Here is a 22961-nt window from a genome sequence, read left to right as displayed (position 1 = left end):
TGCTCATGAAAAATCTTCAGAAGAATTTGATCTGCGTGATATCGCTGTACTGGTGCCAGAGCCTTGTGCCGTAGTTCCTGTGAGGCTCAACCAACATATGAGTGAATTAATAAGGGACATTTGCATTTACATATTCTTCTAGACAAATGATAATTCACTGAAGGTGATTTCATCTGCTACACTGAGGAACCCAGACCAAGTTAGCCACTGAGCGTGCCTATTTTCCACAGGGAGAGTAAACCGAACGCTCCTCAAATGCGTCCGTATGGTCACACTTTGCTCTTTTTGTGTTTGCTCCCATTAGACCAGCAGTTAATGGAAAATCTCAACTGTCTCTTAATTCATTTTCTTCTTATTCTTCTTATTCTTCTTGTCCGTAGTCGATTCTTTGTTCTCCTCAGGGCCGGGCGTCGGATTCTTCCAGTGCAGACAGTTGTAGGAAACGATAGCGCTGATCAGATACATAGCCATACCTGTGTAGTTGCCGATAACCAAACACATTGGCTGTATTAGCACAAACAGGCAGAAAACGTTGACTGATGCACTATCAGGCAGTTCCACGCGGTTTTCCTTAGTCGCTTGAAGAACTCCAAAGAAATAAATCAGTGCCACTGCGGGGTAAAAGGCCAGCTCGACCATGCTTCTTGTTTTAATCTTTCAATCCTCGCCCAGACACAAACGATGTCAATGCAGAGAGAAATCTTTGCGTACTACCGTGCATGTCGTCTGCACAATCTCAGTGAATACCAACAACTCTTCTTAAGGGATCGGTGAAAATTGCGACCTTTAATCTGGAATCGAGGTAAAACATTAGCCTCCTGCTGCGTTATCACGTGCCATGCATGTTGGAAAGACTCCAGAGAGAGCAAGTTTCATTCCCAGCTTCAGGTGGTCCCCTGAGGGTGACCTTTACTCTCTAAAGGAACCGAGGTAAAGCGAAAAGCCACCTGCAGTGTAACATCTAGTATATCTAAAAGGTGGCGGCTTGGCGGTACGTGATCCCACAGAGAACCTGGATCTAGTGTGCTGTGGCAAGACTGATTTATACTCATGAACTGGCTCCATTTAAAACGAACAATTTCTTTAAAAAAAAAAAAAAAAAAAGAAAGAAAAAGCCGGCAGGAAGAAAACAAACTCTCTGTGAATTTTCAAAACATCATTTATTCATGGTTTCCCTGGCAAGCAGGGTTCACTGGGATGGTGGTGTGTGTGACTGTTTGAACACCTGCAAACTCTGGTGCGTTGTTTTCTCTGTTAGATTGTTATCTTGGCTCTCCATGGTGATGATTGGTAATACAATGCTGGTGATGACACACACACACACCCAGACATGTACACAGAAACACCAACCAGGATATGACAGCTCTGCATTGACTCCACCAACCCGTTCTCTCCTCATTAATCAACTTATCACATTTTTTTTTTTTGTGATGGTCTTTATATGCTCCTCATCCCCTTCAATTTACTACTCTTAATTGTATCCCGAATAGGGATATATTTGGCCCCTTTGACGCAATGCGGCACAAATACAGTAATTAAAGCGCCACGATCACATTGAATTGGTAGCTTTTGGCTGATGCCTTGGACAAAACATCACTTTCCCACCCCTCCATCTTTGTTCTTTGTGACAGTTCGTGTCCCATCAGGCGGCAAGCTGTGATCATACCACGAGATCAGACTTACTTTGATATACATCACATTTTCTAGGATAATAAGAGTTAGGCGTGAATAGGTCCCGACTGGCACTGATGGTTGAACAAGGCTTGCTTCCAATAGCGCTTCAAAATTGCCAGCGCCACATGGTGCACAATTATACTTAAAGGTCTCTCTCTTCCTCACTCTGTGTGTCCCTCCTCCTATTCCTTCTCTAAAGCCACAGGCCATGCCAGCCTTTCATCAAAGGCACATCTGCACATGCTTGTGACATCCACCCACCAACTCTCGATCCAGCTGCCCACTTGCTGCACCGTGGCCTTTCGAATCAAGCCACGCTCTGAAGGGATGGAGGGGGCAGATTGTGTCTGAGGCATTGCTAGCAAGACCGGGTTATGTCAATGTTCATAGATCTTCATAGTGCATCCGTGTCTCCCTCAAGGAGGCTTAGCCCGTGTATTCATCTGACGCCGGGTTAAGAAAGGGGTTGAAAGCAATCACGCTGCTTTTAATGGCTTGCTGTTGCTCTGGGAATTCGGATATAATGGAAGAAACCGCATTGACATGTGTCATTTTTACCTGTTCAGATCACCGGATTTTTTTTCTCAGCAAGCCTTAATGGCTTAAACTGATACATGACATGATTAACAAATAATTCTCTTTAATTAGCTTAAATATTTGGATTACTATCTTGACATTTGGCTTCTTAAAAGTGGTTTAATAAATGAATGAATCTAATGCCTTCTTTATAAAAGGAAACAACCTTTAGGGAAAAAAGTGTAAAATGTACTGAACTTATCAAATTTGGTGAGGATTGAAACTACAAATAAAAAGCAAGTGTCCTCATTATGCTACCGTTCCACAAAATCTTTTGTAGGGTACACATTTAAGATTTATCGCGTGCAAGGAACTGGAAATCATGACCTCTATATATTTACTAGTGATGTGTCCTTTAATCAAAGCACTCATTCTTTTTTTTTTGCTTTTTATTATTACAGAGTAATAGCTTCATAACTGTACCTGTAAACTAGTGATTAGAGGATTAGGTTTAAATCACAGGGTTGCCAGAGAGCCACAGTTACAGACTCATTAAGGCCTCAATTGCTTGGATTGTAAAACACTTAAAGACATGAAAACGTTTTTTGTATCCTGGTCAGGGTTGTGGCAGAGCTGATGTCTATCCCAGGAACACTGTGTGCGAGGTGTGAATACAAACTGGATGAACACACACACACATTCACACAATCAATCACACCTAGACTAACCCTCCTACTGGCATATTTTTGGAGGATGGGAGGAAAGGCATGTGAACATAGATGGAAGATGCACAGCATGAAATGGTTTGTTTAGCCAAATGAATGTACAGTAAATGCTTTAAAAAATGAGTAACATTTAAAAGTAAAACCTAAAGTGTCTGGGGCATATTTAATTACTTTTTGCATCCGAAGACTTGACACTCTACTATGACTGTTGCAACGCAATTCATGATTTAGTCTGCACTTAATTTGCAGGTGAAAGTGTAAAAGCACTTTTGTAGCTCTGATCTGTAGATCTGTATCTGCTCTTTTTGAGTAGGAACATATATTTGCTTTGCCTAATTCCGTGTCAGATACCCAGATTTTGTTTTCTTGCAGGAAAGCATAATTGCATTTCTGCATCAAAACATGATTAGCTGTGTTTAAATAATAAATCTTGACGCAGGGCAGACTGAACTATTTGGAACTTTAGAAAAAGGGGTGATAAGGTCTAGAAGATCTTCGGGAAACATGTGGAAAGAAAATTTAGACATTTAGCCTACCAATTATTTGTTGTACGACTCTAATATTGTATACATTTTGAACTGCAGACCAGGGTGAAACACTGTAGATGCTGTAGCTATTTATATTGACTAGAGTTCTTATTACTCCCCTCTACTCCAAGCATCATGGACACCAGAGAAATGATGAAATCTCTTTTCAGAGCCTAAAGACAGTAAGGAGCTGTCCAACGCCAAGGTTCTGAAATACAGTTATCAGAAAGCCACAACATTACTTACTCAGACATTGTATTTTTTATCTCTAATATGTTCCTGTTCTCATGTGACATGTCCCCTTATGTTTTTCTACTTCGGCATTTGATAACTATACAAGTAAAAATTGTCCAAGGAAATGCACGTACAAATTATAACGGTTCTTTGGATGTTCCTGATGTGCTATAAGTCCATAATTATTTCATGAAACCTTAAAAGAACCTTCGCAGACCCCCTTCCTCCCCATACACATAAGTGTACTCTATCTGTTGTTATTGATTTTCTTCATGTGTGATGAAAAATGCATTTACCAGAAAAGTTGACTGACCAAGCAAAAAAAAATTAAATTATTAAATAAATGAATAAATCCTACCTAGAATCCAGTCTGGAATATTGTTGTTTTGCATGGGTGTTCAACTAAAACATGTGAAGCTTCATTTACAAAAAGAATAATTGTTTACAAGGTTTTGGATAAAAAAAAACCCTAACAAATCTGAATGCCAACTACAATAATCTTTAAATGGTTAACCGTTAGTGCTTCGTTCATGGCTATAAATAATACATGAGTTTGAAGAGGTTTTGTTTTCTTTGCACTTTAAAAAGCTACTTTTGTCTACTTTTGACTAATGACCTAAACTCTGAACAAATGAGACACCTGTTTTGAACTTGAAGTGGAAAATAATTGCATATTTATGTCTAGTCTTATTAATAAGCTCCAGTCTTTGAACCAGGGACAATTTTTTCATGCATTTATCAGTATTTTTTTTTACATTGCTTGTTTTAGCTTTAGATTTAAAGGTAATAACAGGCATAATACCTTTTCTTGTTGATGGAGGTCGTACCATCATGCATATCTTTTGTATGCTGCATCTTGTGTCTTGCACTGTGGAATGGCTTTCATCTCGCCACTTTGCCATAAAGCCCAGATCAGTGGAATGTTGCAGTGTTGGTTGTTTAGTTCCTCCTATCGACACACATGATCACTGGAGCTCAACCAGAATGATCATCAGGTGCTTAAGTCCCTTTAGAAAGAGTCCTGCATGTACCAAACTTCAATTGGGCTCTTGGGAAGCTGCGGTCGAAATGTCTTTCCAGACCATGTCTAATCAGATGAATTAGCCACAGGTGGAGTCCAACTTAAAGATGACCCAGAGAAATAGGCTGCACCTGGGCTTAGCTTAAAGTTTCAAAGTAAAGTGAAAACTTTGCCAATGTAATGAAATCATCTTTTCTTACTTTTTATCTTTTACTTTGCAATTATGTTGTTTAAAGTGTAGATATGAATGGGTCAAAGTAATTTATGAATTCACTGTGAATAACTATAAACACACACGGCTACATAATAAAAGTTAATTGCTTGGCACATTGTTTCATGGTGTACAATCTACTATACTTTGGTGACGCTGATGTCCCCTGATCCATTATGAATGGAAAAGGGCAAGAAATGTCCATTCAGCCGCTTAAAGGCTTCAACTTAGGAAGGCGATGTAGGGAAATCTAGAGTATGAGCATCAGTCGGCACCACTTTCATACGTTCATCATTCCAGACTATGAGAAAACGCAGTTAACGCAGAGGACGCTGACGAGTGGCGCCACCTAAATGTTTTCATCAAATCCTAATGCAAAATGAATGAACTCATTAGTGGCGTGGCCGGATTGGATTTTTCGGATAACAGCTAAGACTGGAGAGATTTATTGAAGATATCTGTAACTCTCCAAATGATGCAAATTCAATATGAGCTCCAGAATATGAGTCTGCAAGAGATGGATCAGAGGGGGTGTAAAAATTAACCATTAGCCATCATACATGTAACACTGCGGACGGTACGGTTTGATTAGTGCGCGCGGAGAAAGGAGGAAAGAAAAAGAATATATATATATATATATATATATATATATATATATATATATATATATATATATATATATATAAAATAAAGGGGGTGGAGCTCGCTGCCGCCTCTTTGCGCCGTGCGCTCAGCGTTTCCGCGCCCACGTGCGGCACCGAACGCCCAGAAAAAGGTGCGCGCTGCGCTGCTCCGCTCCGTTACGACGCTGCCGCTGTTCACCGCTTCCCGCTGTTCCCTCCATTCAACTGTCACGCGCTCCGCTTGTTCTTTTTATACCCCTACTTCTTTCCAAACAACTTCAGAGCGCGTACCTGTGCCAAAGGACTTTCTTTAGCCCGGCTCTCCCACTCCTTCTCCTCCTTTTATTATCCGAGTTCTTATTAAATCGGGTCGGAACCGTTAGGGGTTCCGTGTCCTTAGTGCTTTTTTGGCTTGTGCCGGGCCACGCGTTTTACTCATGGAGGGAGACGTTATGGACAAGCTGGACGACATGGCCTCGGTGTACGAGTTCGACCCGTTTACAGGCAACATTCCCGCGACCAAAGTGGAGATCACAGTCTCGTGCAGGTAAGAAAGTGCGCGTGCGAAAGCAAAACGTCTACACATGCATATTGCACGCGAGAATGATCATTTCTCTCGTGCACTTTTTTTTTTTAAAGCGAAAGTTGGTCAAAGTAACGCGGTGTTGTTTTATTTCATAGAAGGTTTAGGGAACATGCATTAGATCTGAGATGTATTTTAATGCAGGCTGTCCCTCACAGCCCTGTTAATGCATGCCTGGATCATCTAGTTCGCTTGAGGATACCCCTCTGAGCTTGGAGTGCCAGTGATCATGGGTGGGGATGGATGCCCGCATTCCACTAACCTAGAAATAAATTATACATTGCACTAGTGTGCTGTTAGAAAGGATGCTGCTGCATGCGCGCACTGAGACACCCTCATAGAACTGGTGTCAAGTGGTGCAGATTTCATAGAAGTTCTCATAGACTGAAGTTCTTTGGTAGGATATTTGCAGAACTGATCGTTTTCATTGTTTGATATTTACTTTTACAATCCACTGAAGTGAACAGTCTATTAAACCTTATGCAAGCAGAGATGTGTGTGTCTTAGAAGGTCTTGTCAGATTCTTTTCTTTCCTTTTCTTTCCTTTCCTTTCCTTTCCTTTCCTTTTCATACTATTTCTTTCCTTTCCTTTCCTTTCCTTTCCTTTCATTTCCTTTCCTTTCCTTTCCACTTCATTTCATTTCATTCCTTTCCTTTCCTTTCCTTTCCTTTCCTTTCCTTTCCTTTCCTTTCCACTTCATTTCATTCCTTTCCTTTCCTTTTCTTTCCTTCCTTTCCTTTCATTTCATTCCTTTCCTTTTCTTTCCTTTCCATTTTATTATATTCCTTTCCTTTCCTTCCTTTCCTTTCCTTTCCTTTCCTTTCCTTTCCTTTCCTTTCCTTCCTTTCCTTTCCTTTCCTTTCCTTTCCTTCCCTTCCTTCCTTTCCTTTCCTTTCCTTTCCTTTCCTTTCCTTTCCTTTTATTTCTATCCTTTCCATTTTATTATATTCCTTTCCTTTCCTTCCCTTTCCTTACCTTACCTTTCCATTCCTTTCCATTTCATTCTATTCCTTTCCTTTCCTTTCCTTGCCCTTTTCCATATCATTGCATTCCTTTCCTTTCCTTTCTTATTCTGTGATCTTCTCTTCTCTGCTTGGAGATCCTGAGCACCCACGCTCGGGGTATATTTTAAGAGAACATATCTGCTGTATATTTCTCAGTTTTTTTATATAACCGATTATATATTCATACAGGCGCTGAATAAGCATATGTTTGTGTACGTGCAACTTTTTTAGTTTTTTTGTGACACGTTATTTGAGAAACCCAAGATCTGTCCGTTTGAAACGAACACAGAGCCACTGAGATCTCTCCACAAGGAGTGGCATGAGCGTCAGATGATTCACACATTTCCGATAAAGTGCGCTGCTCTATCTTTTATTCATTAGCATTCTATCTGAATTGGATCCACTCAGTCTTGGTTATGTGCACACGCATTTGTGAAAAACATTTTCAATTAATTACGTTCCAGCGTATCACAGAATAGCATTCCCGCAGCCCCCCACCCTGCCGTCATTAATGAGAATTTCATTACAGTAGTTTTTAACAGTGTGTCCTTGTCGTGGTTGGCATTTTCAAAAAATCTGCATCGTTATGGTGCTCCCCACCTACAGCTCTGATTAGCCAAGGGCAAGTCTCACTCTGTTACTCATCTGCTCTAGCTTCTGTCCTTCGAAAAAAAAAAATCATAGCTGGTATAAACCACAGTCAGAAGTAGTCCAAAACTCTGAACGTCCTGAAGCTTATGCTCTGGTGATGGATTCAGTGGTTAATGCTAAGTGAACCGTATTTAAAGACGTCCTACGCCACACAGCTTTGGGCCCTCGGTGCTTTTTAATTTCCCGAATCTTATTATCAAAGCCGTGGTTCGAGGAATTGAACTGCTCGCACACCCTGTGAGACCAGCTGCATATACATTATTGATGACACGGCCTGCTGGGAGTCACCACTCCTGACAGTCGTCCATGCCGCAGTGACGGCCTGCTGTGAGCGACTGGTGCAGAACTTCAGCGTAAATTACAGTTCATACTCCACACTGCAGACGCTTGAAACTTCACCTGATCTTTTGGACGGGTAGTTTTTATGTCTGTTCAAGCTGAAAACGTGTACAGATGAACCCCCGGGGAGGAGGAGGAGGTGGAGAAGAAGGAGGATGCTCGGCTTCTCATGTCTCTTTTTTTTACTGTACCCAGGACTTTGATTTGTTTTTAACACATCTTTAATCAATACATGCACGGCGACGCAGACCCGCCGGAACGAATTGCGACCCACGTCGAGGAACGTTTTGCGGAATCACAATAGCGACGCATAATAAGTATGCCGTGCATTGGCAGAACTCCAGTTCTCGCTCATTATTCAAATCTCTCTAGCCTTTTATAATAGCAACCATCTATTCTCTTTGTGAGCCTACTATTAAAATGTCTTCCAGTGTAACAGTAGAACTATTTCTGCAGCCAAACACATGCTCATTATAGCAGGTCCCATAAATATAGGTCAATTCTAAGGCTTAATGGGGACTATAAGAGCCATACGGGCTGGTAAATATTTTTTGGAAATTTCTGAATCTGCACATTTGACGCTTTAATAGGAACACACATTGTTATTCATGCAGTTATCTAAACAGCCAATTACATAGAAGAAGAAGAAAAAAGTGATGTCGATATCTCTGACCATGGCTTGGTTGTTGATGAGTTTTATAGAAACTGCTGATGTGGTGAGAGTGGTGCAAAAACATCTGGCGAGCAGAAGTTCTCTGGCTGGAAATGGCTTACGGATGAGTCAGAGGAGAACGGCCAGGCGGCTTTGCGCTGACAGGAATTGTACGATAATTCAAACGAGCACGCTTTACAACTGTTTTGAGCAGAACCGCATCTAAGAACGCACAACATGCTGGACCTGGAGGCGGATGGGCTTGGAGAACAACGGGTTCCACTCCAGTCTGCCAAGAACAGGAACCCGAGCCAACAGTGGGCACTGAATCTGTGTGGTTGAAGTTTGGGAGAAAAAAAAAAAAATGCTATTTTGCCTTTTTAAAGCCTTACCATTTTAAGTGAGCCTGTGTGGTGCATTCTGAAATGTTGTGGGTTCTGATGTTCTCTTTTTCTGCACACCACAGTTGAAAAGCGAGGTGGATTATTGCACGAATGAGCAAGTGGCCACTGAGTGCGCATTATCTCACTTGTGCAGGCCAGCCACTATTTTGTCTTGAAAGATCTTTTGGATTTTTACATGTATGCAAGCTGATATTTATTTGCCATGGAAACAGGAAAAGCTCAAATGCAAAAGGCACAGATGCAGAGACCTGAGAGCCCCCAAACTTCTTAATAAATGACACATTTTTTGCATTTATATCATATACAGTTTTGTAGGGGTGCCAGTAATTTTTACTACATAGGTGTATAGGATGATTTGCATGTACTATACTATTCTATACTATACTATACTATACAGTTCTATACTATACTATACTATACTGTACTATACTATACTATACTATACTATACTAAACTAAACTATACTATACCATACTATACTATACTATAACTATACTATACTATACTAAACTATACCATACTATACTATACTATACTATACTATACTATACTATACTATACTATACAGTTCTATACTATAGTCAAGTCAAGTTTATTTCTATAGCGCTTTTCACAACAGACATTGTCTCAAAGCAGCTTTACAGAAATCAACAGTCAAGGTGAATGGTGTGTATTTATCCCTGATGAGCAGCCATGGTGACTGTGGCAAGGAAAAACTCCCTTAGATGTTATGAGGAAGAAACCTTGAGAGGAACCAGACTCAAAAGGGGAACCCATCCTCATTTGGGTGACATCAAGATTTTGGATATATGCTATACTATACTATACTATACTATACTATACTATACTATACTATACTATACTATACTATACTATACTAAACTATACCATACTATACTATACAGTTTTATACTATAATATACTCTACTATACAGTCTATACTATACTATACCATACTATACTATACTATACTATACTATACTATACTATACAGTTCTATACTGTACTATACTGTACTATACTATACTATACAGTTTTATACTATACTATAATATACTCTACTATACAGTCTATACTACACTATAATATACTCTACTATACAGTTCTATACTACACTATACTATACTTTACTGTACAGTTCTTTACGATACTATACTATACAGTTCTATACTATACTATACTCTACAGTTTTATACTATACTATAATATACTCTACTATACAGTCTATACTACACTATAATATACTCTACTATACAGTTCTATACTACACTATACTATACTTTACTATACAGTTTTATACTATACTATAATATACTCTACTATACAGTCTATACTACACTATAATATACTCTACTATACAGTTCTATACTACACTATACTATACTTTACTGTACAGTTCTTTACGATACTATACTATACAGTTCTATACTATACTATACTCTACAGTTTTATACTATACTATAATATACTTTACTATACAGTCTATACTACACTATACTATACTACACTATAATATACTCTACTATACAGTTCTATACTATACTATACTATAATATACTCTACTATACAGTTCTATACTACACTATAGTATACTATACTATACTTTACTGTACAGTTCTTTACGATACTATACTATACAGTTCTATACTATACTATACTCTACAGTTTTATACTATACTATAATATACTTTACTATACAGTCTATACTATACTATACTATACAGTTCTATACTATACTATACTATACTACACTATAATATACTTTACTGTACAGTTCTTTACTATACTATACTATACAGTTCTATACTATACTATACTATACTATACTATAATATAATATACTCTACTATACAGTTCTCTACTACACTATAGTATACTACACTATACTATACTTTACTGTACAGCTCTATACTATACTATACAATACAGTACTATACAGTTATATACTTAAAAGCTAATTGATATTGTCTAATAATATTATTTAAAAATATTAAGATAATATAAGTATGAGAAAGCATAGACACACTTGAAAAAGCGTCCCTTTGTTGTCCCATTTTGATCTCTAGGCAGAAAATGTGTTTCTTTGTGTGTAGTGTTGATTTTGTCACTTCTTTCGAGGGGTGCCAATTGTTTTGAATCACTGCCCATCATCTGACTGTACCTGGAAGTCCAACAAGTGTCTATTCCTCTGACAACTAGTTGAAATGCGAGTGCATGTTCATACCACATGGTGCATCAGTGTCTTTCCCCCTTAAAGATCCATCCAGATTTTCCGCTTCATGTGGCCTGATTTTGTCACTTCAATGAACTCCTGAAGAGAAAACAGCTTCCGCAGCCACATCATGTATATTCACGGCCATAAATATATATCAGCAATTATTCTTGCCACGCTTCACTTCACAGATCACATCGCCGGCTTCTTTTTCATATGGAAAGTGCCGCTGTATCTTTTCATTCATCGTATCCATGTCATCACAGGCTTTGGTATTATTTATGCTGTTAACATTATCTTTCATGTCTTTAATGGTGATAAGTCCTTCCCCCATTTTTCAGGTGTGTAATTAGTCACGGCAGCTCTTCCTCTCACATCTTCCTGTTCATGCTTCAGGAGAAGCGCTGTGATCTGTTCTTGTTCTTCTCAACCGACACGGGCTTTAAATATTGCAGCAATCGCACACAATCTTGAAAGGGGCCGCTGTTTGACTGAAACACTCTTCAAGGTGTGTGCTAGTGCACAGCGTTCTCTCTCAAAGACCTCAACTGTTCCTGTCAATTCTGAAAACAAATACAGGCCCACTAGCTAATCTGTACAACTAACAAGAAGAGGAGTACAACCTCCTCGTAAGTCATAGATAGTAGATAGATAGATAGATAGATAGATAGATAGATAGATAGATAGATAGATAGATAGATAGATAGATAGATAGATAGAAAGATAGTGTCCAAGGAAAGGAAATTAGAAGATACAGTGATAGTAATGTTGCATTGCTGTCTAATAGGCTGTGACAAGAAAGAAAGAAATATAGGAAAGAAAGAAAGAAAGTCTCAACAATGATAAGGTGATTACCATAGATTGATTTAAGACACATTATTTTCATAGCATAGTGAAAACTCCCTTAGACGGTATGAGGAAGGAACCTTGAGAGACTCAACGAAGATGTCTTTTCCACAGTCATATACAGTTGGAACTACTGAGCAACTCATAAAATAGCTCAACATCTGAGATCATTATAGACTCAACACCAACTCATCCATGCCAGAACCTTTAAATGTTCAACGATGGAGAAACAGCATATGTAGAATGTTTTTTTTTTTTGGTTAGCGATTTGGTTGTTTATCCTCAAAGACCACTGTCCAAACATCTACATGAATTGGGATCCAATTGGTGCTGGTACATCTCTAGATAGTTCGGGATGTTTGCGGGGTTGGCGTGTACTCTTTGAAGGTCCATAATCTTTATGAGATGGGACACAACTGGAGCTGGTGCAACCTCTGGATGCCTCGGGATGGGTAAAGAGAGAGAAACAGTGGAGTGGAATTAGTGTAGCCGCTGTTCATAATATTAACAAGACAGCAAGAAAGCAAGCAAGCAAAAAAGAAAGTAATTATTTAAGTCCCAACAAAGAATAATTAATAATTAAATAATTAATTAATAAACAAAAACAGATTGATTTGTTTCACATTCTTTCCATAGCCAGAAAGAAAGAAAACACCTTAAGCAAGTATAGGAGCGGTAGTAACAGAGAGATTGACAATTTTAATAATAGGAAGAAAGAAATAAAAAATAATGAAACAAACAAACAAAAAGATAAATGAAGAAGTAACGAAAGAAAAGAGCACAATAGCTGAGTGTATTTAATACATTTTTTATAATCCTTTTAAACCAAATCTTTTCAAAAATACAATATACTGTATAAGACAGCACCTGTACTTACATCACAGCACTCCACAGGTCATATAGGAGAAGCTTTTCCCCCCAAAAAATCTTGGTCTTTTCCTGGGGAAAAAAAACCAGCAAAATGTGCTTAAAAGCACTTATCCTCACTTATCCTTCCTGTGCATTTCAGCGGTCTCTCTGTGGCAGTTTGATGCCAGAAGAGATGAGACAAAAAGCTCAAGCTCGCAGTTGCAATACACAGAAGCCGTGCTGCGAAATGCCACAATAACCACAAGAGCGAATTCACATAACATGAAGTTTTATTATAACCCAAAAAAAACGACGCCTTTGCTATTATTATGTAATTACATTTTGGAGCAATTAGCCCTTTGCCGGTGTTGAAATCCAACTCTCTGGGATGAAGCATCGAAACTATGGAGTTAAAAACTAAACAAAAGACCTCGCCTGGTTTTTGACTTGTTACCCTACGGAGGAGGAGGAAAGAAGACAACAGTGGGATTAGGGATCAAGAGAAAAGGAGATTAAGGAGGCGTAGTGGGCTAGGATTCTCAGCAGGGATGTGAACTCCTGATCTTTTTATCTGTAGCCTTGCTGTGATGCTCTCAGCAGGTCAAATCGAAAATTGCACAATGGTAGGCACAGCGGTGATAAGTATTTATATGAGAACTAATGCTGCATTTCTGTACACCTAGAAAAGTTTACTTTAAGACTAGCTCCCGCTTCTTTAGTGGCGTAGCATGCTCAGTTACTTAGTGTGCTGTTTTAGCTTCATAAAGATGTGTGTGTGTGCTTGTGTATGTGTGAGTTTTTTTTTTCCTTTTCTGATAAAATACCTCTCCACAGGTTGCTCTGAAAAGCAGGAAAAATGAGTGCGGTGCAGGTGAGGACGCAGGAGGCATTACTGCTGCATTGTATTCTGTGGCACCTTTCTCTTTACCAGAGTGCTCTTGTGTGGTGAGTGTCTTTGAGTGGCGTGGACGCCGTGGCTCTGTCCCTAACCCCTGCTAGTCCCCCTTATCCCTTACTCCCACCTGGGTGCTGCCTGCTCCTTTGGCTTCTGCTCCTGTTGACCATTCACAGCGTAGGTTTTTATCCGAAAAATTCTATCAATACAGAGACAGAAAGAGAGACAGAGAGGGCAATAATGTAGAACACAATAAACTCTTTTGTTCTATTTATAAGATCAGTCTGAAAAAGCCAACCAAAACCCCCAAATGGAGGAAAGAAAGATGAATTTGTGAATTTGTCCCACTTTGATTGTCACAGGAGGGAAGACAGGAAAGAGGGATTGAAAGAAGGGAAGAAGACAGGAAGTCAGTGTGGGATAACGAACTAACTGGACGAATGAACGAATGATTGGACGAATGAATGAATGAAACCTTCACCCCAGCTGTAAAACCCCCCAAAAAAACAGTTATTGTAGAAAGACAGACAATGAAACCCAAAATGTGTGTCCCATTTGATTGGCTGTCGCAGGAAAAAAAGAATTAAATAACAAAAGATTTTCCCCAACAACAACAACAACAACAACCAGTCGAATGTTGGTGATTTCTTTTGTGTTTTACCGTGACTGGCTGTATAAGAGAGTAAATGAAAAGAACAAAAGAAAGGAAGGGAGGAAGGAATGAAGGCGAAGGGGAAATGTTTATTTGGCCATGTTTGAAGAAGAGAGCTGGAAGGAGACTTTGGAGCAATAACTTTTTAACCGGCAGAATATTATGGGATGGCGCATGTCATACTGAATTATGCATAACTCGGTTTCGGTGTGTAAGGAACTCTGAAATAACCCGTCATGAGTCAGTTTCACTAAGCCTCACTTTCAAACCTGATGCAATAATGATCTTTTTTTACACCAGACTTTTTTTTTTTCTTTTCTTCTCTGGTTCTTCACACCAACGTGGGGCTTGTGGAATAGGGAAGGTGCTTTAATTTCCCCACCGTTTCTCTGCTTTGACCTTCTGTTCTGGTCCATCTGATGTTTGCTGGTGCCAGTTTTCACCTCCACCCTCGACAAATAAGCATTCGATCCACCTGACTGGACCTTTTTATGGGCTACGCTCGACATGCTAGTAGACCTGTAAATAATTTTAAATTCACTTTTCTCTCATTGTTGCCATGGCACCGAGGTCTGGGTGAATTTTTCCTTTCCATTGACTTGAAATAAAAGAGCTTGTCTCTTGATTTTTCTAGAGTGCATGTGTCATTACGCCTTTTAACGCCTGTTGCTGTCACACCGTCGTAGACGTTTCTTCTCGTTTTCTTCTTTTTTTTCTTTAAATGCAATCAAAGAGAATAAAGTATCCACTGTACCCCGTGCCACTGCTATTATCTTAACTCTCTCAAGTGGATATATTCATATAATCATCACTGACTCGCCGACTGAAGATGGTGCTTGATAGGTTACGTGATCTTTATCGTTCCTGGTCCCAATTATGCAAATTCTAATGAGTAACACAGAGAAGAAGTTTAATGACTTGCCAAACTTTCTGCCCCAACAGCTAACTGGCGTCTTTGAAGTTCAGCTCAATCTCTCTCGAGAGAAGCGATAGCGCTCATCTCTCTTTCTCTCTCTCACACACCTGCTCCAGTTCTGCAGCACCAATTACTTTTTAATACGCTCTGAACACGTCGTCTGGATATGAGATCCTGAAAGAATCTCTTCCTCTGCTTGAGATCTGAGAGCAGATTTTTTTTTTCTGTCCTGCCTGTCTGTTTCTTGAACACATTAAAACCATGAAATAACAGAGGGATGAAATATTGACCCAAAGCCTATTCGTTTGTTACAGATATTCTGAGCACCTCGGCTGATTTTTCCTGTGGTCCCAGTGAATGCTTGTTCTTTTTGGTTTGTTTTGAATAAATCCATTATTCATGCAGCACAATGAAAACTTTTGGAATATAGTATATATAATGGATGCGAAACTGCTCAAATAAAGTTAATCACCATCAACTTGGATGGAGGCTTGTGTCAGAGTGTATAACCAACTTGGGGGGAGAAAAAGTCACTGAACAGAAAGAAAGAGTGTGACTGTAGAATTGGATGTGTGGGGACCAGCGGCATGCTTCAGTGCCTCTGTCCGTCTCGCCATAGCCGAGAGTCAAGCACTTCACAAACACAGAGAGGCAGATTGGAGGGCAGGAGCAGTGAAGCGGTCACCTGCTCATGGACACAAACTCTCTCAGGACTTGTGTGTAGGCAACTCCAGCCTCACATAAGATCATGCCTTTTTTCTTTTCTTTTTTTTCATTCTTTCTCCAAAGGCTACGGATGACTAGAATGAAATCCATTCCAAACTGATGCTTGAATGGACTCTGTTAAGGCAAGGCTAATTTATAAACAGCCAAAATGGAGCTGTTTAAACAGAGCTTGAATAATGCAGCATGACTGATTCAATGCTAGCGAACTGAGTTTATGTATGACGTAGAATTTAGCATACTTTTTCTAATTTCTTTACCAGATTTTGCATTTTGCAGTGTGATTAAGCAGGGACCCCGAGGTGCATGTGGGACTCTCTGACACATTTACTGACACATATACAATTATTTTACACTTAACTTAATTGAAATGTTTTACATACCTCAGGTACAAATGTAAATCAGTTGTTTCTCTTTTGATTAAATTTGTTAGCAAAATGAGAACAGTTGACTGGAATTAAAACTCAGGACAAACTGAACTAAAAAGTTAAACGTATTTTTTTTTTATAATAATTGTACTAAAACAGGATTTCATATTCTCAATACATTTACTATTATACTATTATTATTATTATTATTACTATTATTAACAAATTTTGTTAAGATTTGTTACTTTTGTCTTTGGTAATTAAAACAACTGAGTCTGAAAAGCATTCACATGCAGCAGATTTGCAGCACTACCGCAATGTTGAAACAATTTGTATGCAGGTCAAGTGGTAGCATGGTTATGGAAATTTGCATATTTCCAACCACAGAAATTGTCTGTAATTTTAATATCCTAAAGAATGTACAAGTAACAACGATCCAAAGTTTAAAAAAACTCGCATTTTCATCTTGCAATATCGCATGACTCATGAGCCGTTTGACCTGGCAGAGAAGAGGAAAAATTTGACATTTGAACTGAATTGTTTAAACTTTACACAGGAAGCGGGTAAAACTCAGCAGAGGTAAGAGAAAAGATATATTTATTCTGTATCGCTCTTATTTAAATAGTGTAGTGGTAGAGATTAGCAGAGGAAGTAAGTGAAAGTTTGAAACGTTGCTATGCAACAAGTGCTAGAGCCCAAATAGCAAGGTAATTTAATGTTAAAGGGTTAAATTAAAAACATTATTATTATTCAAAATTACTCAGTCGGACATTACCTCAGATACTGAGCTAAAAATGAAAACTCTTTAGGCTAGGGAGTAATATTTGACATTTCTACTCTATAGAACGTGTGACGTTTTCTGTGACCAGAATCTCAGTGCATCTCTAATATTCATAATACACAAGTATCATTACTGTCTTAAAAGAAACATTCTAGCATTAATTAAAGTGAGCTTAATATAGTCTTTTGTAATTAATACGTATTCAACGATTGTCGTGAAACTAATAGGAAAGGAGTGTAATACTAAACATGGTGATTGATTCTGGGTACTGAAAACCATAAAATTTTGACAAGTATTTTATATATTATAAATATCAAACTGTATTCTATAATCATGTGCTAGTTCGAGTTTAATATCCAGAAATGTTTAATACATTATTAGTGTTTTAGTGCTAGATGATGAATATTTTCTTGAACTGTGCATTTCAACATTGTCTTATCCAATGTAGACAAGCAGGTGCAACCCATGTCGAACCATTAATCATAAGCCCATTGGAATGATTACATCGAAGCAGATGTTACTTGACTTTTCAGTTTTTTTAGGTCCTAGCACTCATTGGTGTCACTAAACCTTGTCACCAGCTTGATTCGGCTCATTGCCTTTGGAAAATCATCTCGTAAATGATGGATCTGACGCTTAGCTTGAGCTCCCAGCATACCAAGCGCGTGTCCATGTAGAGGATTTGGATCTGTGAGTCATTTTCTCTCCACTCGTTCGTGGCGATCAGCATATGTTCCAAGACTGTTATCGTCACTCAAGCTGTTGTTGCGCTCCCTCAGTGTGATGATGAATTAGTGCTATTACGTTGCGCTACATTACAATAAATTTACGTGCCAAAACAGAGCAATTTGACCACAGATATGAAGTGAAAAATCAGCTAAAAGCTTTTTTTTTTTAACCCAGTACATGTTCAATTAGAGTCACTCTCATTTGTAGGCAGAGATCCTATGAGCTCAGGTGCTTAGAGATCTGGTAGTAAGGAGTCTGTAAAAATGAAGATTAAAGCTTGTCTTGTATCTTATTCTGGCTTTTTGTACTTGTACTTCCATCATGGCATTTAGATTTAGAAAAGTGATACAAAATTGCTGTCCAAGTTCACAGTGAAATATTCAGTGGCAGGTGATTTTAATGGAGTCTCTGTGTTCCAGAGGCTTTTATATCATCTTTTTACCTCCTTGGGATGACAAGGGGTGTGATTTTAGACAATGTGTACCAGTGCTGCTCAATTTAAAGTTTGAAATGTTGATTGTTTGGGTGTGGCATGGGGGTCTGGTCTTCATCAGGGGTTTGAAAGCTTCTTAGCAATATTTTACAGATAGCATCCAAGGACATTTTTGACAGGCCATGAGGTAAAGGGAAGGGCAGGAAAGGTTGTCATCACACACAGGCGTTCAGGGTAATGGTGGTCCTGTAGCCGGGAAACACTGGATATCCTGGGTGGGAATACACCTTGAATCAGATGTCAGTCTATTCCAGGCCACCATGTGCATGGGCACACACACACACACACACACACACACACACACACACACACACACACACACACACACATTCACACATATAAACAGTCACCAATTCACTTGGCAGGAATTGTAGAGGAAACTCAGATGGAAAGATGGAGAATATGTGAAACTCTACACACATACACACAATAAACAACGTTTGAACTAGAGACCCCGAAGTTATGAAGAAGCATTGCTGCCCGATGTACAATTTAAATTGTCGTTAAGGTCTAGTCTTGAAAATACCTTGGCTTTATTAAATTTACATTTGCTCTTACAGAAGCACCAAAGTCAGAAATTCAATTATTACAGAAATCATTTGTAATTTCTTTTTGGCCAGTGCCATTTACAACTTTGAGAAAGTAAAGGAGGGGAAAATTGACTTGCTTGTCACACCTTTGGACGAGTCTGCAGTGCTCAGCAACTGTGCATTAACAACTTTGTACACCTGCCATACAATCTGCCTTATACTGAGCAACATTGGCTGCATTGATCAGTTTCCTTCTTCACATATCCTGAGCTATCGAGATGCATTTGAGTGTGTGTGTTTGTGTGCAAAAAGATTGGTGTGAAAGGATTTGGTGCCACATTGATTAAAAGCTTTAGGCCAGTACCCAAGATGTAGTGAATCCTATTCCGATGCCCTGACAAGCTATCCAGCAAGAGCACTAACACCAAGCCTCTTGTATTCTGTCCTAATTTTAAGTTGCTTTAGAAAATAATGTCGTTTAAATGAGCATCTGATTTGGCGCACTGGTTGGCAATTTCTGGTCTAGAGACACTAATGGATTGTGAAAGACAGTTAACAGCTGGAACAGTTGCCAAGGGTAGGGTGTAGGAGGACAGAAGTGGAATCAGAAACAGAAGCAGATGTGAAAATAGGAAAGCACATATAGCATGAAGGGTTTTTCCCATTTTTGAGTGAAGTCTCCTTTGGGCAAACTCTGTAGGCAGAAACAAAGCGAATCAGGAAGCACCTAGCAGGAGGTATGCCACATGGTTTGATGCACATCTTTTCCACTGAAGTGCCTGCATGCTGAGAATGTGCAAAGGCTGTCTGCATCGCTGTGTTTGTATGGTGGTACCTGGAATCCGTGGCTTCCCACACCTCCTACAGTATGTGTTTTTCTCTGTGTGGAATTTCCCTCTGGGCAGCTGGCTGGTCTTAATAATTAAACAGATGGTGGGAAAAGCATCCTGTGTTGAACTGCCAATCGATTCCGACCTCTGCCATAATGTTTCACCTTCCTGTGTCAGACACATATTGGATACTTTTATTCAAAGTGATAAAAGCCAATTAGGGCCCACTACAGCACTGTCCAGCTTGCGTATGTCCCACATTGATCCCAAAGTCCCGAAGGAAAGGGATCGGTGTTCGAATGTGCATAACTTAGCCTGGAAGACTAGAACATCCTATAGCCTAATCCTTGGAATATTTGAGAAATTAATCTATAGCAGTCTATATGCAGGAAGGTGAATGATGGCTTTTTAAAAAAAACAGATAGTTGAAGCAAGTCTTCTGATTCCCACAGGGAGTAGCCTGTTGGCTCAGATCTGATTAAAATGTCTTACTGTTTGCACTAATACACGAGAAACCCACATGCATAATATGACGGAGAAGATGGTCCTTAAACTTAAAAGCCGATGAAACATTCTCTCTGCACACACAAGAGAAGGTACATGAACAATTTCACAGATGCCCCTGGTGGACGGTGAGCTTTGCAAATACGTTGCCGTTTGTTGGCACTTTGGCAGGTTTTAATTGTTGAGGAATTTTAATGCAGCTACATAGCTAAGTAAAAAAAAAAAGCCAGTGGACGAGAATTCAAATGAAATGTAACCAGGTCTCCAGGTATTTATGATAATCAATTTATAGCAGTTATATAGTTGTTATGATCTGAAATGATTTTTAATATGCCTGTAGCTTAACCGTCACGTCACCCTAATGTGTTTAAACAGCGCTGACACCAAGCCCACAAAGACAATATAAGCCTATTGTAATCAACCTTATAATGGCTGCCAGTATTGTGTCTATCCAGTAGAGCACATACAAACATCACTCGTAATCAGAGGAATATACAAATATCTCTCTGTAATATGAACAGTTCACAGTTTGATTTTCTCTTGTGTGTTCAGTGGCAAGAAAACAAGTCGAGGCTTGATTCGATTCCTCCGTGTGTCGATACACACGTGCTACAGATCAACTTGTAAAAGGTGTCATTGTGCAAATAAATTGTTGTGTTATTATCACCGGTGCAAATCAGCAAATCAGTTTTTCTTTGTATGGAATGCTTTGGATTTATGTTGTCAAAAATAGCCAGTGTCACTATTAATTACCGTGATATAAAATCCTTTCTTTATACGTGACATCTCTCATTGGAAGTCAGGGCTACAATATTCCCGAAGCTTTCAGTTTTCATTATATTGATGGACAGTTGGTGTTTTATTTTTTTATTTTTTCGCTGAGTATTGCATAAATCACAGTCTGATGAATTTGCTGCGTTGGTTTTGATGCATCGGAGGTTGTTTACACCTGCAGATTGGTTTTGGGCTTCTTCAGATGAACCTCTGCACTCATTCTCTCATTGATATGCATGTTATTGTGGTGTTAAATCTCTTGACTTGCTGAGAAGAGGTAAGATGGGAGGGGAACACGTAGCGTATAGCTTCCGTTGGTTTCTTGGTGAATTTTAGGCCATTTCAATGTTTAATGTGTTGTGGATGACAGGGACACCCTAAGGCTGGGTTCTGAACTGGGAGAAATGTATGAACACCTGAACTGTGGTATTTCAGTAAAAAATATCTGTTCATATTTAATGCAGTGTGAAAAGGATGTTTATGCTATCATGGTCACACATCTGCATTGATGTGGGTGGGATCTAAGGATCTGACACTCGAAATCCGCCCACATAAAAAAAAATGTTTTGGTCTATAATTGTGCTAATCTTTCTTAGCACATACTTGAAGTCAAAACATTATTTTCTCAGACTTTTAAGCAAAATGTTCCCTCCTATTTTTTACATCCAATTATGTCAGTACACGTCAAACATAAATATTCCCTTTAGCCATCCACTAATGCAATATAATGGACTGAATTATTTCATCCCATTACTTTAGCTGCTAAACGTGAATTCATTTGACGTCTCAAAATACACACAGAACATCATAAAATTAATAGCCATTAAAATGTGTAATGATTATAATTAAATAATAATTATACTAGACAAAATTATGTCCTCTTACACCCGTTTGTTGGGAGTGAGCTGTGTGAGCCGTTTCATTTACTAAAAAAAAAAAATCCCCTGCATGCACTTGGTTTTTGAAATGAATAAATCATTTGATTTACATGTTGCACAGCCATGACTCTTAGTGCATGTCTTCTGACTTAATCCCTTCTTAGAATTACCACATGCACTGCAGATTTAGCAAGTATATACTGTTATAACCCTGGTACATGTCTAACTTTGAAACTTTTAGGATGAACCCGTTTTCAAATACCGTCGCATCCAGTTTATAAATAAAGTTCTGTTCTTTGACATTGGCACAACAATCAGAATCAGGATCATCTTAATTGCTACATTTCATGGGATGCAGGTTAAAGGTGTGCTGGAGCTATAAAAATATGAAAAACTACAAAAACAGGAAAATAAAAATAAATAAATAAATAAAGATAAAGACTTAACTATATGATTTGTGACGGGTATGTAAAGTGAGGAAGTACGAATGATAATGTAAACGTGAGGCAGTGCAAATAATACCATTTCCAAATAAGTCTAAGGTGTGGGCTTGCAGTATTGTAGACCACGTTGGTTGTGTTAATGTAACACATATGAGATGACAATGCAGGATTTACATTATTGTCAGAGTTTGGGGAGGCAGTTCAGAGATGATGGTTTGTCTTTGTTGAGGAGGTCAGATGTGAATGGGAAGAATAACATATGAAGCTGGCAAGTGATTTTCTTTATACTAATCACTTGATGTTCACACACAATAAAAATGTTTAAATTCATTTTATTTATACGCATTTTCATCACACATGCTGTACTTTGATG

The 22961-nt window shown here is 38.8% G+C and overlaps 1 protein-coding gene across 3 annotated transcripts in view; it reads left to right on the top strand.

Annotated features, from left to right (window-relative positions):
* Window positions 1–5613: 5613 nt before the first annotated feature.
* The window catches only part of cpne5b (copine Vb), a 117393-nt gene continuing 100045 nt past the window's right edge, over window positions 5614–22961 (top strand). Inside the window, exon 1 of one of the 3 annotated variants that reach the window (XM_046874560.1) lies at window positions 5614–6078. In XM_046874560.1, coding sequence (XP_046730516.1) covers window positions 5969–6078 — 110 coding nt within the window. In that variant the 5' untranslated portion in view covers window positions 5614–5968. The remainder of the gene's footprint in view (window positions 6079–22961) is intronic. The other 2 variants (XM_046874563.1, XM_046874562.1) reach the window with 2 other exon arrangements.

The sequence above is a fragment of the Silurus meridionalis genome, chromosome 19, assembly GCF_014805685.1.
Source record: "Silurus meridionalis isolate SWU-2019-XX chromosome 19, ASM1480568v1, whole genome shotgun sequence".
Lineage (NCBI taxonomy): Eukaryota > Metazoa > Chordata > Actinopteri > Siluriformes > Siluridae > Silurus > Silurus meridionalis.
The sequence above is the reverse complement of the archived record's forward strand: the minus strand, read 5'-3'. Positions and strand labels throughout refer to the sequence as shown.